This window comes from Eptatretus burgeri, unplaced genomic scaffold (genome assembly GCF_056783735.1).
Source record: "Eptatretus burgeri isolate ZD-2024b unplaced genomic scaffold, Ebu_testis_v1 Ebu_testis_scaffold_3171, whole genome shotgun sequence".
Lineage (NCBI taxonomy): Eukaryota > Metazoa > Chordata > Myxini > Myxiniformes > Myxinidae > Eptatretus > Eptatretus burgeri.
Genome location: NW_028225119.1, coordinates 172,226 through 187,876, shown reverse-complemented (window position 1 = coordinate 187,876; position 15,651 = coordinate 172,226). Strand labels below are relative to the sequence as shown.

The following is a 15,651-nucleotide window of genomic DNA, read 5'->3' as shown; positions in this document are numbered from 1 at the left end:
GTTTGTTTGGGAGGATTCGAGAATCAGTCCACCAGCCGGTTATACTCCACCTGGATGCGTGGATTAAATCTACTCACCCCATCAGGTATGACACTCCATGAGTTCATGAATATGGGTGTGCAGGTAAACGATGAGTCATACCTGTGCAGGATAGTCTTCTTGAAGGTGAGAGTTTTGTCTTTCATTTCCACTTCAGGCCACACGCCGTCACAGGAGACACCGAATGTGACGGGTACTGGATTGTTGTGCATGAGACACAAAACTGTGTCCTCAAAGTGTCCTTTGGTCGTAGGGAAGGCCATGATGCAGAGTTTCTGGCAACAGGAGATGTGGCAGGGAATACATAAGAGGGGTTGACTTCACATTTGTCACGAAGTCACACGTTCATTGACAAATCCATAAAGCACATCGAACGGCAAACAGTGACAGTTCCAGGAGTGGACGATCATCTCAAAACGCCGAAGCTCTGATTTGTTAGATAAACAAACGAGGGTAAAGCAAGACAAGAATGATCTGTACACTCCATAAACAAACATGAAATACATTTAATGTCCATGTACGCAGAACAGTGGCCAACACATGCACTGTTGTGGACAAAAAAATTGTCACCCTTGAACTATTTTCAAATAACTCACAATTTTCTCTCAAAATAAGTTGAAATTGACTAAAGTATTTTGTCTCCACAATTCTTTATTTCACTGTTAATATTCCAGAACCTTTGTTGTTGATTCAGAACTTAATAAATCCTTTTAAATCAGAAAATAAAAATAAATGGCATTTATAAAACCAGTACGTGCCCGTACGTGCAAAAAAAATTAAAAAAAAATTTTCAAACCGCCAGACAGAAACAACAACCGCACAGGCCGTTCTTTCGCTCTCGCGTGCCCAGGGGGATTTATATCTGGACTCAATGCTGGCCACTTCAGGACACTACAGCGTTCTGTGTTGAACCATTCCTGGGTGCTTTTTGAAGTGTGTTTGAGGTCATTGTCCTGCTGCAAGACCCGTGACCTTCGACGGAGTCCCAGCTTTGTGACACTGGGTTGAACATTTTGCTCGAAAATGCCTCCTTGGTCATCTCGTGATTTCATGATGTCATGCACACACTCAAGGTACCCAGTACCAGAGGCAGCACAGCAACCCCAAAACATCAGTGAATCTCCTCCATGTTTGACTGTAGGGAAGGTGTTCTTTTCTTTGAAGGATTCATTTTGTTTCCTGTAAACATAGAGATGATGTGCTTCACCAAAAAGCTCTAATTTAGTCTCATCTGTCCATAGGATATTCTCCCAGAAGGATTTTGACTTGTTCAGGTGTGTTTTGGCAAACTCCAGTCGGGCTTTCTTGTGTGTCTCTCTTTCAGCATTGAGGTCCTCCTGGGTCTCCCACCATAGAACCCCCTTTCATTGAGTTGGTGACGGAAGGTGCAAGTTGAAACTGTCGTATCTTCTGTCTGAACGTCTGCTTGAATCTGTTTGGCAGTTAACCGAGGTGCTTTCTCCACCATTCGAACAAGCCTTCATTGCAATCTTCCATCAAGTGTTCTCTTGTGGTCACGTCCAGGGAGGTTGTCTGCAGTGCCATGGGCCTTAAACTTCTGGATAACATTATGTTCGGTGGACACAGGAACATCAAGGTGTCTGGAGATGGACTTGTAGCCTTGAGATTGTCCATGATTGGCTATAATCTTGTGTCTGACCTCCTCAGACAATTCTCTGGTTTTCTGTCTTTTCTCAATGCTCATTGCGGAACACACAGTGACACAAAACAGCAGATTGACTCCTTTTCTCTACTCAAAATGGTTGAATGAGTGATTTTTATATTGCAGGCACCTGCAACTCACCGCAGGTAAGTTCAATTCCTCGGTAAAGGAAAATCACCTGCTTGAAATATAATTATTTCTAATAACTTCTAAAAGGTGCCAATAATATTGTCCGGGCCATTTTAGGATTGGTGTGTGGAATAAGCTCAGATTTAGTGATTTTTTCAGCTTTTTTTTGTTTTGTTCCACTGCAAACCAAACAAATACATTTGTGGATCCCAAAATATTTTTTAATTTCAACAATTTTCTGGAAGAAATGGTGCTTTATTTGAAAAAAAAAAGTGCAAGGATAGTGCAAGGGTTGCCTCCCCTCACAGTGCAAGGGTTTCATTGTTTGTGGAATAAGCTCAAATTTAGTGGTTTTTTTCAGCTTTTTTTGTTTTGTTCCTCTGCAAACCAAACAAATACATTTGTGGATCCCAAAAGATTTTTTCATTTCAACAATTTTCTGGAAGAAGTGGTGTTTTATTTGAAAAGAAGTGCAAGAATAGTGCAAGGGTTGCCTCCCCTCACAGTGCAAGGGTTTTCATTGTTTGTGGAATAAGCTCAGATTTAGTGGTTTTTTCAGCTTTTTTGTTTTGTTCCTCTGCAAACCAAACAAATACATTTGTGGATCCCAAAAGATTTTTTCATTTCAACAATTTTCTGGAAGAAGTGGTGATTTATTTGAAAAGAAGTGCAAGAATAGTGTAAGGGTTTCCTCCCCTCACAGTGCAAGGGTCTACAAAAAGTGCAAGGGTTGCCCCCCCCTCACATCCACAAAACTGCCCCCTTCCCCCCTGCCCTCTCTCCTCCAAAAAAAGGACACCAAAAGCGCTTCATGCATTTGAAGGAGACACCAGCAGTGCATCACAAACCATGGTGGCGAGCTCGGCTGCGGAGCCGTGGAGGAGGGAGGAACGTATTTGTCCATGGTGTCATATGTGACGTGCTTATCTGCTTGCTCAGGATGGTGTCATATATGATGGACAGACTGACACGTATTGCTGCAGATATGGCTTCTAGGGGTTAATAAAGTGTTTAATATTGCGAAGTTATTCCCATATTGAGTATCTCAAATGAATGTGAAGTCATTAAATGTTACTCGTGCGTGCCCGTACGTGAACCAAAAAAAAAATACTTTCGTGCCAGAAACAACAACCACACAGGCCGTTCCTTCACTCTCGCGTGCCCGTACGTGCGTGGCCGTACGTGCAAACCAAAAATAAAATAAAAACTTTCAAACAACCGCACAGTCCGTTCCTTCGCTCTTGTAAGCGACGACTGGATTGGGGCATTGTGTTTATCTATAAATGCGCATAGGAAATCGAGAAATTATTAGAATACAAGAAGTCATCACTGTCCGGAAGTGATGCGTGCCCGTACGGAATGTTCACATGCATTCTACGAATCATCGCTTGCATTGAAGTAACAACTGCTGTGATACTTACACACACAGAGTTAATTAAAATCCAAATTAAAATCAAGTTCACCTCCCTTTGCTGGCCATGACATTCGCCGCCATTGACCATTGTCACTCCTACTCCACGGTAACTGAGGCGCCCTTTCCCCATCGGCCACGCCTACGCAGCACCGTGTCCTGTCATTGGTTTGGTAAATAAATGGCCATAACTTGGGAATCACTTGTCCGATTAATATCAAACCTTGAAAAGGCACATCCACAGGGTCCCAGCAATATACCTGGCAAGTTTCAATTAGATCGGACCAGTGGGTGTCGAGAAACACCGGTCACAGACACACACACACACACACACACACACACACACACACACACACACACACACACACACACACACACACACACACACACACACACACACACACACACACACACACACACACACACACACACACACACATCAACTTGGCTTGGGTTATCCTGCGCGCTCACGACAGTGTTATCTGGAGGTTGGGGGGGGGGGGTAAATCTGTTTGAGATAAGACATTGGCTGCAGTCATGAACCACTAAGAGTTCGGCAACGTGAGGACACCAGTTGCTCGGCCAGCAGCAATATCTGTCCTGCGTTTGCCACGGCACAGAGATTCCATCCAATAGGCAAGGGAACACAAATTTTGGCGTGGAATGCATCCGGGAATCGATGGCTGACGTGGACTCGACGTGACTCACCGGATTCGGACCGGGCAACTGGACCGACCGGAGGACCATTACAGTGTTATCGTACAGGGTGTCGGAACGTCGAATGGACCACTCCTGTCGGAGGAAACATAACCAACGTCTTTGTGCAACTTTGAACTTTTATAACTTTTCTTATAAATGTTGGTAAATATTTCTTGTGAAATCCACAATTCCCCTCGGTTTCTTGACAAATCGACATTTTCTGATGCGGCAACTTCTTCATCAGTGGTGAAGTCAACCACCACAACAACGGCATTTGGATGCCTAACTCTGTCGATGAAATCTTCCATCTTCAGTACATCACCTTGTCCCATGCAAGAGGAGGCTCCCTGCTGCCATGCTTCAAATGTGCGATGGTTCATGAATGATGTCTTCCCAGGGAAGTGGGGTCGGTCGACCTGGACCGATTGCTTGGCCACCTGGTTCACCTGACCTGCCCCTGTCGGACTACATTTCACGGGGAGAAGTAAAACTGTCGCTTACTCATCAAAACCACGTTATGTGGATGAACCTCGGGCTGCGATCCCAAATTAAGGTCATGAAACGACTCAACAGCAACCGCAGAATGTTTTCAACGAGTCGGGAGGTCGGATTGACGAGTTTTGCTTTCATTCACAATTCATCGTTTGTTTCTGTCAGGTGTGCATCAAAAGTTATGAAAGTTCAAAGTTGCACAAGGAGTTTCTGTTCTCATCTCTCTTCTCACACTCGGGCAATCACTGTCATGAGATCACGTGTTCTCGGTGGAGAATAGTTCAGGGAACGCACAAATGGTGATTAAACCAACCGTGTTCCTTTACTCGGACCACGTGTTAACAAACAGGCAATTCCTCGAGGAGATTTATCAATGAAGAAAAGTCGATTACAAACAAACAAACAAACAAAAAAGACTTCTTATAGTTCACCTGTTGTTGGCCAAGAGGAAGCATCATGGTGGTCGGATTGAGGTGGAAGACGACCGGCTTGGAGTCTTGCTGAAAACGGAATGTGACGATCACCGGTCCGAGCGAGTCGTTGCGAATGGTCACGTGAACAACATTCAGCAGATAACGGTCCACCTTGACACTGAAACACCAGGTAAAGAGAGCACACGCTGATCGGGTTAGGCCTTGGTTGTTTAAGGGTGATCGACCACATAAGTTCAGTTTCGGACTCAGCTCGTGAATTTGTTTATAGAGCAGAAGATGTTTCCCAGACAGCAACCACATCCTTTAGTGTCAGGTCAGGTCACATGAGATCTGTGACTTGCTGCTGACCCCGTGTAAACCTGTACTAACCTGTTCCATGGTCAGGTTGTCGGCGACTAGTCTCCCCCACCAGGTTTCCTTGTGAGGAGGGTGCATGGTTGGGACACCCAGGAGGATTAAATATAAAACCTGTCAAAGGGCGGAGGAGCTCCTTGTGAGCCAACGGCCATCCCCATCCATATCTCGTGCCCAACTGTGTCTGCGGACGTCCTCCTGCAGTTGGGTTACTTTTGATGAGAAGGTTGGTGGCAGGATTTGCACTCCGGCCACCAGAAAACCCTTCACTCCACAAAACGTACCAACATCAATTTTAAAAATCTGAAAACCCACTCCGTGGGAGGACTTCCTGTGCAGCTTCCCTTGGCAAGGCAGCTCACCGGATGACGGGATTGTGGCAAAGTCTTCGGGACCCCCAATCTTTGATAGGAGGGAAACCACGGGGTTACCTTCCGGGGTCAGATTGCGGGAGAGTGTGTCAGAGTGGTGCTGAGGTGTCGTCCACCAGACGGCGGTCTCCTTGGGTTAACCTGAGGTGGTCCCTTCGGGTGGGTGCCTGGAATGTCCTATCGCTAAGAGAGGATGATCACCTGTCTCTGTTATCATCTGAGCTCAAGCATTTGGACATCGGTATTGCAGCAGTCTCTGAGGTTCAGAGACCAGATTGCGGCGAGATCATGGCGGGTGGTTACACCTACTGTTGGTCTGGTCGCTCTGATGGTTACCATACCCAAGGAGTTGCTGTAGCTGTGTCCAATAAGCTGACCCCAATGATAATTGAGGTAACACCGGTCACCGAGCGTATTATGAGACTAAGGATTCGTCACTCCTTGGGTGTCATGTCCCTGGTCTCTGTTTATGCTCCGACTGAGATAAGTGACCTCACCGTGAAGGACGCATTTTCTGCCACGTTCGAGTCTGTGGTTGATCAGTGCCCCAAACGAGATAATCTTCTCGTCTTGGGGGAATTCAATGCATCGACTGGAACTGATAGGGATGGTTACAAGACCATCCGTGGGTCTGGAACTGTGAACCAGAATAACACTGAGTTCCGTGACTTTGCAAGAAGTCTTTGACTGAGGGTGGCAAGTTCATGGTTTCAGTGCCCACAAGCTCATCGTTGGACTTGGTATTCTAATGCTGATGGTGTGGCAAAGGAGATTTACCATGTGGTCGTTAATGGTCGCTGGAGGATGATCCAGAACTGCAGGGTCTACTGGAGTGCTCAGTACCTCAATACCGACCACATGCTTGTTGTAGCAACTCTGAATTTGCAGCTTAAATCCAAAAGAATAGGACCATCCCAGCCGAGGCTGGATGTTGGCAAGCCCAAGGATGAGAGGGTAGCTGAGGAGTTTGCCAACAGGCTGAGTGGAGATTTGGGGGGTCTGGGTGCTTTAGGGAATCCTGAAGAGTTGTGGAGTGCCTTCAAAACCACCGTCCTTGATGTCACCAGTGGATTTCTTGGAACTCACCGGAGGGCAAAGAAGAATTTTGTCACTCAAGGGACACTGGATACCATTGCCAAGAGTCGCAGGGCCAGGCTGAATGGCAGAGCTGAGCTGTTCAGGGAGCTGAGGCCTAAAACTGTACGTGCACTGAGGGTGGACAAGGAGGCCGATATGCGAGGAATCTGTGAGGGGGTAGAGCATCACCTGTGGTCAAGTGATTCTCGTCCTGCTTCCAAGGAAATTCGCGTATTGTGTTCATCCAAGCCCATCCCTCGGTGTACTGCATTGAGAGCAGAGCATTGTGGGCTCTTGACAGAGGAGTCTGAAGTGAAGGCCCGCTGGGCCGGTTACTTAGAGCGGTTGCACCAGGCTGATACACCAGCTGTCAAGTTGGTTGTCAGGGGTGTTACTATCCCTATCGCTGACCCTCCAATCAACTGTGGTCCACCTTTGTTTCTGGAAACACGGGCTGCGGTGAACTGGTTGAAATGGGGTAGCGCTCCTGGGATCTGTGGCATCCATGCTGAACTTCTCAAAGCTGGTGGCAATGCTGCAGTCGTGTCGTTGCATGCAGTTCTGTGCTCTGCCTGGAACACAGGCATCATCCCAACTGACTGGAAGAGGGGCCTTGTTGTCCCTCTCTGGAAAGGGAAGGGTGATCGCCAAGACTGAAACAACTACCGAGGGGAGACGCTGCTCTCAGTGCCGGGCAAGGTCTTTGCTCGGATAATTCTAGATAGGGTTCGCCACCATCTGCTTGAGCACCAGCGTCCAGAGCAGTCAGGCTTTACACCAAAGAGGTCAACGATTGACCGTATCCTTGCTCTTCGGGTCCTCACCGAACGCAGACGAGAGTTTCAGCAGAGGCTGTTTGCAGCCTATGTTGATCTCTGTAAAGCGTTTGATTCAGTGAATTAGGATGCCCTCTGGAGGATTCTTGGTCTTCGTGGGGTGCCACCCAAACTGATCAATCTGATGTCTGAAGTCTACTCTGATACTGAGAGTGCTGTGAGATGTTGTGGTACCATCTCTGACTTATTTCCAGTTGTTACTGGAGTTTGTCAGGGGTGTGTACTGACCCCTACACTTTTCAGGACTTCGAGGGAGGATGTTGGAGAGATCAAGCTGCGGTCCATCGTTTGGGAATGTCAAGATCTCGGACCCTTATTTCGCAGATGATACAGTAATCTTTGTGGAGACTCTAAGTATCCTTGTGGGAGCTCCCGAGGTGCTGAATGAAAAGTCAGAGCTGCTGGGATTATGGGTTTCCTGGGTCAAAACTAAGATCCAGGCTTTCAATGACATCTTGGATGATGCTATCATGTCTGTCCCTGATTGTGGTGAGGATGTTGAGGTCGTGGAGAGATTCACTTCCCTTGGCAATGATATTCATGTCTCTGCTGGCTGTGAGTCAGAGGTTGACAGACGTCTGGGTCGGGCCTGGGGAATCATGGATTCACTGGATCATGGGGTGTGGCGCTGCCGATACCTGTGAAGGAGGATGAACGTCCGAGTCTTCCGGTCCTTGGTGATTCAAGTCTTGCTCTCACGGATGTGACACTTGGACTCTGACCAGGGATCTGAGACAGAGACTTCATGACTTTGATACCAGGTTTCTTCGGAAAATCCTTGGCTATCGCTGTTCGGACTTTGTGTCCAACGAGCGGTTGCTGAGAGGGACTCAAATGAGATTTGCTTCCTGCATCGTCCGTAAGCATCAGCTGCAGCTGTATGGACATGTGGCTCACTTTCCTGTTCACCAGATTCTCTTAGTGAGGGAGTCTCTTGAGTGGAGGAGGCCAATGGGCCGACCATGTTCCTCGTGGTTTCAGCAGGTTGATCAGCATCTCAAAGAGATGGGGATGGACCAGGCATCTGCCTGGGGGATGGCCAGACGGAGGCCCCTGGAGTACCGGCAGAAAGTGGACGCAGCGGCGCGCCGCTCCGGCACATGCTCCCATACCTGACCTGACCTGAACCAATTCCTTACACATAAAGCGGTGATGCTTGGTATGAAGAAACCACCAAGAAGACGAGAACAACCACACTCGACGGAATTTTGTAATTTGATCATGGAGCCGGCGATAGCGCGCTCACACTTCACAATGGTCACCATGTGATCTCCATCGACAACGAAGGAAGACTGTAAGATGGGTCACGACCTGTATTAACATCCATCCGAGGGACAGCACACTTTGTGACGCAACACCCGGTCTGCGAAGCACCAAAGCGACAGTTCATGGTCAAGGTGGGGGAATCGAACACAGGATGCACCATCCTGTCCGGAGTTTCAAACTCAGACGCTTCAAATGGTTTGCTTTCTCTGATGTACGAACATTAAACCAACAGAGCGAACAAAAATTCAATCAAATCAAACCAGTTTATTTATCTGAACAGTCAGCTTTCATCAATCACAAGATACTTTCTTAATTGGTGTTTAAACTGATTACAACGACCTCATAGAAACTGAACTGCACCTGTTGTATATCTTGCCACACAGCAGGGGCCCGAACTCAAATGTGTTCGTTTCCAGGAGGAATGTCTTGGACACGATCCCGTCCGCGCCCAGGTTCTTCTTACAGTGAGGAAACATGACTCTGTGGAGCAGTGAGAGGAGCCAGGGAACATGAGGGCATGATGGTGTGCACAAGCACGTCATTTTGTTTCGCGATTCGACTCAAGATGGCCGACTGGTGGCCACTGTAGTTGTAAAAACCCGGTGTCGAACACGTCCTCGTCCATTTCTCGGACATGCATTTACCGATCTTGTTCAAACTCGGCACACAGACACGAATGACGGCTTACAGATGCGCGCCATTCGTCTTCGAGATCAGATCCAAGATGGCCGACCGGTGGCCATTTTGTTCCTGAAACATGTCCCCAACCGTTGAGTGAACACGCACGGTCCGATTATGTTCAAACTCGGCACAAGCACAGTACAAGATAGCGTACACGTGCACTCGCTTTATTTTGGATCTGATCAATGATCGTGGACCGGCAGCCATTTTAGTTGTAAGTAAATACGGACTATCCCTTCAACTCCGGACAGCACGATTACTAAAACCATGAGGGCGGTGATAGACAAACAGATAGACAGACAAAACATCACTCGTGGCAGAGGTAAGAAGACAAATATATATATATATATATATATATATATATATATATATATATATATATATATATATATATATATATATATATATATATATATTGTTGTGGTTGACCAAATTCGCAAACCACCATTCAGGTCCCTGAGGTGAGATATCTCGGTAAGTATATGTGTAGTTAGGCCCAAACCCGTTGTCTAGTGGGAATACATGTCATTTATGCGTGCTGCGACTCTTCAGGATAGCCGTTTTTCTTTTACTATCTTTATTTTGGACCAACCGCCATTATCACCACCGCCAACCGCGTCTCGACAGTCATCACAACATCAACCACCCACCGCGGCGCCGCTTCACCACAGCAGCCACGACCTTTGCCGTCACACCTCGCAACCGTCGCATTGCCACCGTTCTTGCGCCGCTTGTGGGTACCGGTATTGGACTCGTGCAGGGCGCGCGCCGAACAGCGTGTACAAAACCACGGACTTTCCGCTCCAAAAACGGATCAAAAACGACTCACGCCCACTTTTGTTCCGTCCAATCGGTGAGCAAGGGGCAATTTGGCCCCTCCTCCAGGGCGTTGGAGGGTGGTCGCTATATGCAAATTCATGGATCAAAATGCATTCACGCCCACTTTTTCTCGGGCCAATGGGGAGCGAGGTGAAAGGTCGAAGGCAGGGGGTCAAAGGCGAAGCCACGGGGCTTATATAAGCGGCTGCGTTCGTCAGAAAAGGTCGTCGTGTGCGTTGGAGTTGAGTGCAGTTGGGAAGTTCGCAGGAGGAAGAGTTCGGAGTTGGAGTCGGAGCGAAGAGGACGCAGCTGTGGAGAGGCGGCGGCGGCGAAGGCAGACGAGGGGGTGCTCGCGTCGGTGCCGGGAGCTGCACACCAGGGAGGCCGACGGCGCAACCTGGTCGAGGTGGAGACGCTCGTCGCGGGACCCGAGACAGAGTAAAAATCCTCCTTTCCCCGAGCATCAGCAACCCCCTCCTGTTTCCCCCCGCACTGAGATAGTGCGACCAAGGGGGCCCCCTTCCCACCCCCTACCAGACACTGTCCGCGAGGCCCGCGGAGTTGAGGCACCACCGCCGCTCCGCGTCTCATCACCAGACGGGTAGGCCCGACACGGTCTCGGCCCCAGGCCCGCCTTCCCCCTCATCCTGGAGGGTGGTTCTCTTTTCTTTTGCTTTGGGAATGTGTGTTGTCGGCGCCGTCTGTGAAGTAAAATTGTATAAGTGTTGCCGTGTGCTTGCGTAATCGGTATTAGATCTGCATTGTCGCATTTGCTTTTTGTCTTCTTCTTTTCTATGTGCTTTTGGTGGAATTGTATATGTGTGCTTTCCGTTCATCGCGAATAAATGTGCTTTATGTTGAACTGTTTTCCCGCTTCGCTTCGTCATTTCTTTCATTGAATCCTCATCTTGCTTCACGTAAAGGGTTGGTAGTGGGCTGAATACGCCCGATAATTAATCGAACCGTCGAGGCCGACGATAACACCGCTCGGTTATCCCGATAGTACGGAACGGGTCGCTTAAGTGGCCCGTGTCCGAAGTCGACCTGCGGCGAGGTGCGATCGCCCGGTCTACCCTCCGTGTGGGTACTTAGGTAGGTCGAATTTGGCGAGCAACCCTATCCCACGCGGGGGCCGATTGGCTCGATCGCGGTGAGACCGAAAGGTCCACCCGTGACTGGTTCCCGGCGTTAGTCCGAGAGGGTCACGACTGGATTGTCCGTCCGGTGGGCGACGTGCCGCGATTCGAGTTGCGTGGCCGTCAGCACGCCGGCGGGCGCGAATCCGCAACACTGGTGTCAGGTCGTGCGATACAAATCCATCGCCCTCCTCGCGGCACTGGTATCGGAGAACAGGAAAACGGGCTCTCCTGTCTCCAGCTAAATTCACGGGAATCGGTCCAGGGGTGAGAGAAGCGACCCCCGATTCCCTCCAAATTACGAGCGAGCGAAATTAACCCTTCACGAGAAGCAAGATGGCGTCTCAAGGCGAGCGGGAGCCGGGGGTATTAGAAATGGATGTAGAATGTGTAGGATCCATGGCCCAGGATGGAATGCCCGTGCAGGAACATGAACTCGTCCAACTGAACCCAGAGCCCGAAATAGGTGCGGCAGCGGCCGCGGTGTATGACACCTCCCCTCCCCCTCACCACCAAAACCCTTCCCCGATCCCTGCCGAAACGACTCACCCAAGCGCACCCGACATGGCCCAGCTATTCGCCATGCTGGCGGAAATGACAGCGAAGATAAATGCAGGAGACAGGAGACAGTTTCAGACAGGAGCGTGTGCAGTCCAAGCTCCGCTCTCTCGACTCAGTATATTCACATTTTTTTTATGGACTCATCGGGTGGGTAACCAGCGACTTATCATATAAATTCACTCAGACATTTGGTATAAGACAACAATTGTCGGCCGAATGCAGTATCTACTCTTCATGGACAAGATGTGTGTGTGTGTGTGTGTGTGTGTGTGTGTGTGTGTGTGTGTGTGTGTGTGTGTGTGTGTGTGTGTGTGTGTGTGTGTGTGTGTGTGGCATGTTTTTTGTGGACTTATACCGGAGCTTTCTGATATGGATTGTGATACACCAAAATCATCATCATGATCTCCAGAGTTGATTCGACTAATTAACGACAAAGAACCCAGAAGAAGTCCCATGTTTTAAACACACACCATGTTAAGGTGTATAGAGCAGCTTGATAGGTCCTTCCACAGCATGGCACTCGAATTACAAAACTAGAAAGAGCAATTAGAGATTCCAGACCCTCACCAGGACTTGTTGTGTGTGGTGTTTGTGTACCGGTGTGTTCCGAAACTAAAAAGAGACATAATTAGAACTACCACTATATAACTGCTGGCAGTGATGACCGGGTACCAAGACGTCCCACTTTGATGGAACCCCGCTTTGATTGGACACCTGACCAATTTTTCATGATTATTCAATTGAATTTAGAATGGGATTAAATTAATTAAATTCAAATGGAAGGCAAAACAGGTTCGAGTCCTGCATTGGAGTAATCAGAAGGAACCCGAACAAGTAAAAAGCAAAGATGAAGTCATCAGGAGGAACCTGGATAGGATTCGCATTTCAGCTGCAACTCCTCGACTCTCAAACCCATCCAGGCACAGCCAAGTGAGTCGTTTTCAAAAAAAAAAAAAAAAAAAAATCCTCATTAAAAATATTTAAACAATTCTGCCTGCCAGACCATGAATCCGAACAAGTTGAAATTTATAACATGTATTCCCCATCACGACTCGATCATAATTGTGAAGCTTCACGTCAATTGATTAAGCGGTTCCAGAAAAAAAACATTATTTAAAATTTTTCTTTAATCCAATATGGCTGCCAAACCATGTGACCCATAAATTATTCCTTAATAAACTTGTACACCCAACGCTTGGGGAACTTTTCTGTGATGTTTCACTTCGATCTGTCCAGCCGTTCTGGAGAAGAAGATATTTTTTGGGTTTTAGGGTAAATCCAATATGGCAGCTAAACCATGTGACCTATGACATCATATGTGTGAACCTTTTGTTCCTCATGGAGAGGCGGTCGTACGTGTAAAGTTTCACCTCAATCTGTTCAGTCACTTCAGAGAAGAAAAATTTTGAAGGTATTAAAAAACCCCCAAAAAAACAATGTGGCTTCCGAATCACGTGATGGATGACGTCATCAATATTTTTTCTGTGGACCATTTTATCCCTATAAGACCCTCAAAAATGTTCATACTGACCAGATGTCGTGTTCGACATATGCAATTATGACGCCACAACGAAGGCACCTGTGACGTCATTTTAAAAAAATCACTTATTCCTCATGAGTATTTGCCGTGTGCCAAGTTTCAATTTTTTCCCTCGGTGCGGTTTCAGAGATACAGAGGTCCAAGGAATAAAACATTCCACACGAGTCAACGCACCGATGGTGAAAAATTTGTCTTAATCCAAATGCAACACCTTCTCCTTTGGCGAGGGAAAAAACAAGAAGAATGATAAGATTGTTCATTTATAATACCAGTACGTGCCCGTACGTATGTGCCCGTACGTGCAAAAAAAAAACTTTCAAACCGCGTGGCAGAAATAACCACACAGACCGTTCCTTCGCTCTCGCGTGCCCGTATATGCGTGGCCATACGTGCGTGGCTGCACGTGCAAACCAAAAAATAAAAATAAAAACTTTCAAACAACCACACAGGCCATTCCTTCGCTCTCGCGTGCCCGTATATACGTGGCCATACGTGCAAACCAAAAAATAAAAATAAAAACTTTCAAACAAATACACAGGCCGTTCCTTCGCTCTCGCGTGCCCGTATATGCGTGGCCATACGTGCAAACCAAAAAATAAAAATAAAAACTTTCAAACAAATACACAGGCCGTTCCTTCGCTCTCGCGTGCCCGTATATACGTGGCCATACGTGCAAACCAAAAAATAAAAATAAAAACTTTCAAACAAATACACAGGCCGTTCCTTCGCTCTCGCGTGCCCGTATATACGTGGCCATACGTGCAAACCAAAAAATAAAAATAAAAACTTTCAAACAAATACACAGGCCGTTCCTTCGCTCTCGCGTGCCCGTATATGCGTGGCCATACGTGCAAACCAAAAAATAAAAATAAAAACTTTCAAACAAATACACAGGCCGTTCCTTCGCTCTCGCGTGCCCGTATATACGTGGCCATACGTGCAAACCAAAAAATAAAAATAAAAACTTTCAAACAAATACACAGGCCGTTCCTTCGCTCTCGCGTGCCCGTATATGCGTGGCCATACGTGCAAACCAAAAAATAAAAATAAAAACTTTCAAACAAATACACAGGCCGTTCCTTCGCTCTCGCGTGCCCGTATATGCGTGGCCATACGTGCAAACCAAAAAATAAAAATAAAAACTTTCAAACAAATACACAGGCCGTTCCTTCGCTCTCGCGTGCCCGTATATGCGTGGCCATACGTGCAAACCAAAAAATAAAAATAAAAACTTTCAAACAAATACACAGGCCGTTCCTTCGCTCTCGCGTGCCCGTATATACGTGGCCATACGTGCAAACCAAAAAATAAAAATAAAAACTTTCAAACAAATACACAGGCCGTTCCTTCGCTCTCGCGTGCCCGTATATACGTGGCCATACGTGCAAACCAAAAAATAAAAATAAAAACTTTCAAACAAATACACAGGCCGTTCCTTCGCTCTCGCGTGCCCGTATATGCGTGGCCATACGTGCAAACCAAAAAATAAAAATAAAAACTTTCAAACAAATACACAGGCCGTTCCTTCGCTCTCGCGTGCCCGTATATACGTGGCCATACGTGCAAACCAAAAAATAAAAATAAAAACTTTCAAACAAATACACAGGCCGTTCCTTCGCTCTCGCGTGCCCGTATATACGTGGCCATACGTGCAAACCAAACAATAAAAATAAAAACTTTCAAACAAATACACAGGCCGTTCCTTCGCTCTCGCGTGCCCGTATATACGTGGCCATACGTGCAAACCAAAAAATAAAAATAAAAACTTTCAAACAAATACACAGGCCGTTCCTTCGCTCTCGCGTGCCCGTATATACGTGGCCATACGTGCAAACCAAAAAATAAAAATAAAAACTTTCAAACAAATACACAGGCCGTTCCTTCGCTCTCGCGTGCCCGTATATGCGTGGCCATACGTGCAAACCAAAAAATAAAAATAAAAACTTTCAAACAAATACACAGGCCGTTCCTTCGCTCTCGCGTGCCCGTATATACGTGGCCATACGTGCAAACCAAAAAATAAAAATAAAAACTTTCAAACAAATACACAGGCCGTTCCTTCGCTCTCGCGTGCCCGTATATACGTGGCCATACGTGCAAACCAAAAAATAAAAATAAAAACTTTCAAACAAATACACAGGCC

At 47.1% G+C, this 15,651-nt stretch overlaps 1 protein-coding gene across 45 annotated transcripts in view; it reads right to left on the bottom strand.

Annotated features, from left to right (window-relative positions):
* HYDIN (HYDIN axonemal central pair apparatus protein) overlaps positions 1-15,651 on the bottom strand; it is a 233,387-nt gene that overhangs the window by 55,193 nt on the left and 162,543 nt on the right. For all 45 annotated transcript variants that reach the window (XR_015054814.1, XR_015054815.1, XR_015054813.1 and 42 more), the window contains 3 exons: positions 9,132-9,251; positions 4,865-5,024; positions 142-314 (listed from right to left, as the gene is read on the bottom strand). Coding sequence is in view for 41 of the 45 variants with exons in the window: in XM_085868716.1 (XP_085724842.1) it covers positions 142-314; positions 4,865-5,024; positions 9,132-9,251 (453 nt within the window). In the remaining 4 variants the exon portion in view is untranslated. The remainder of the gene's footprint in view (positions 1-141; positions 315-4,864; positions 5,025-9,131; positions 9,252-15,651) is intronic.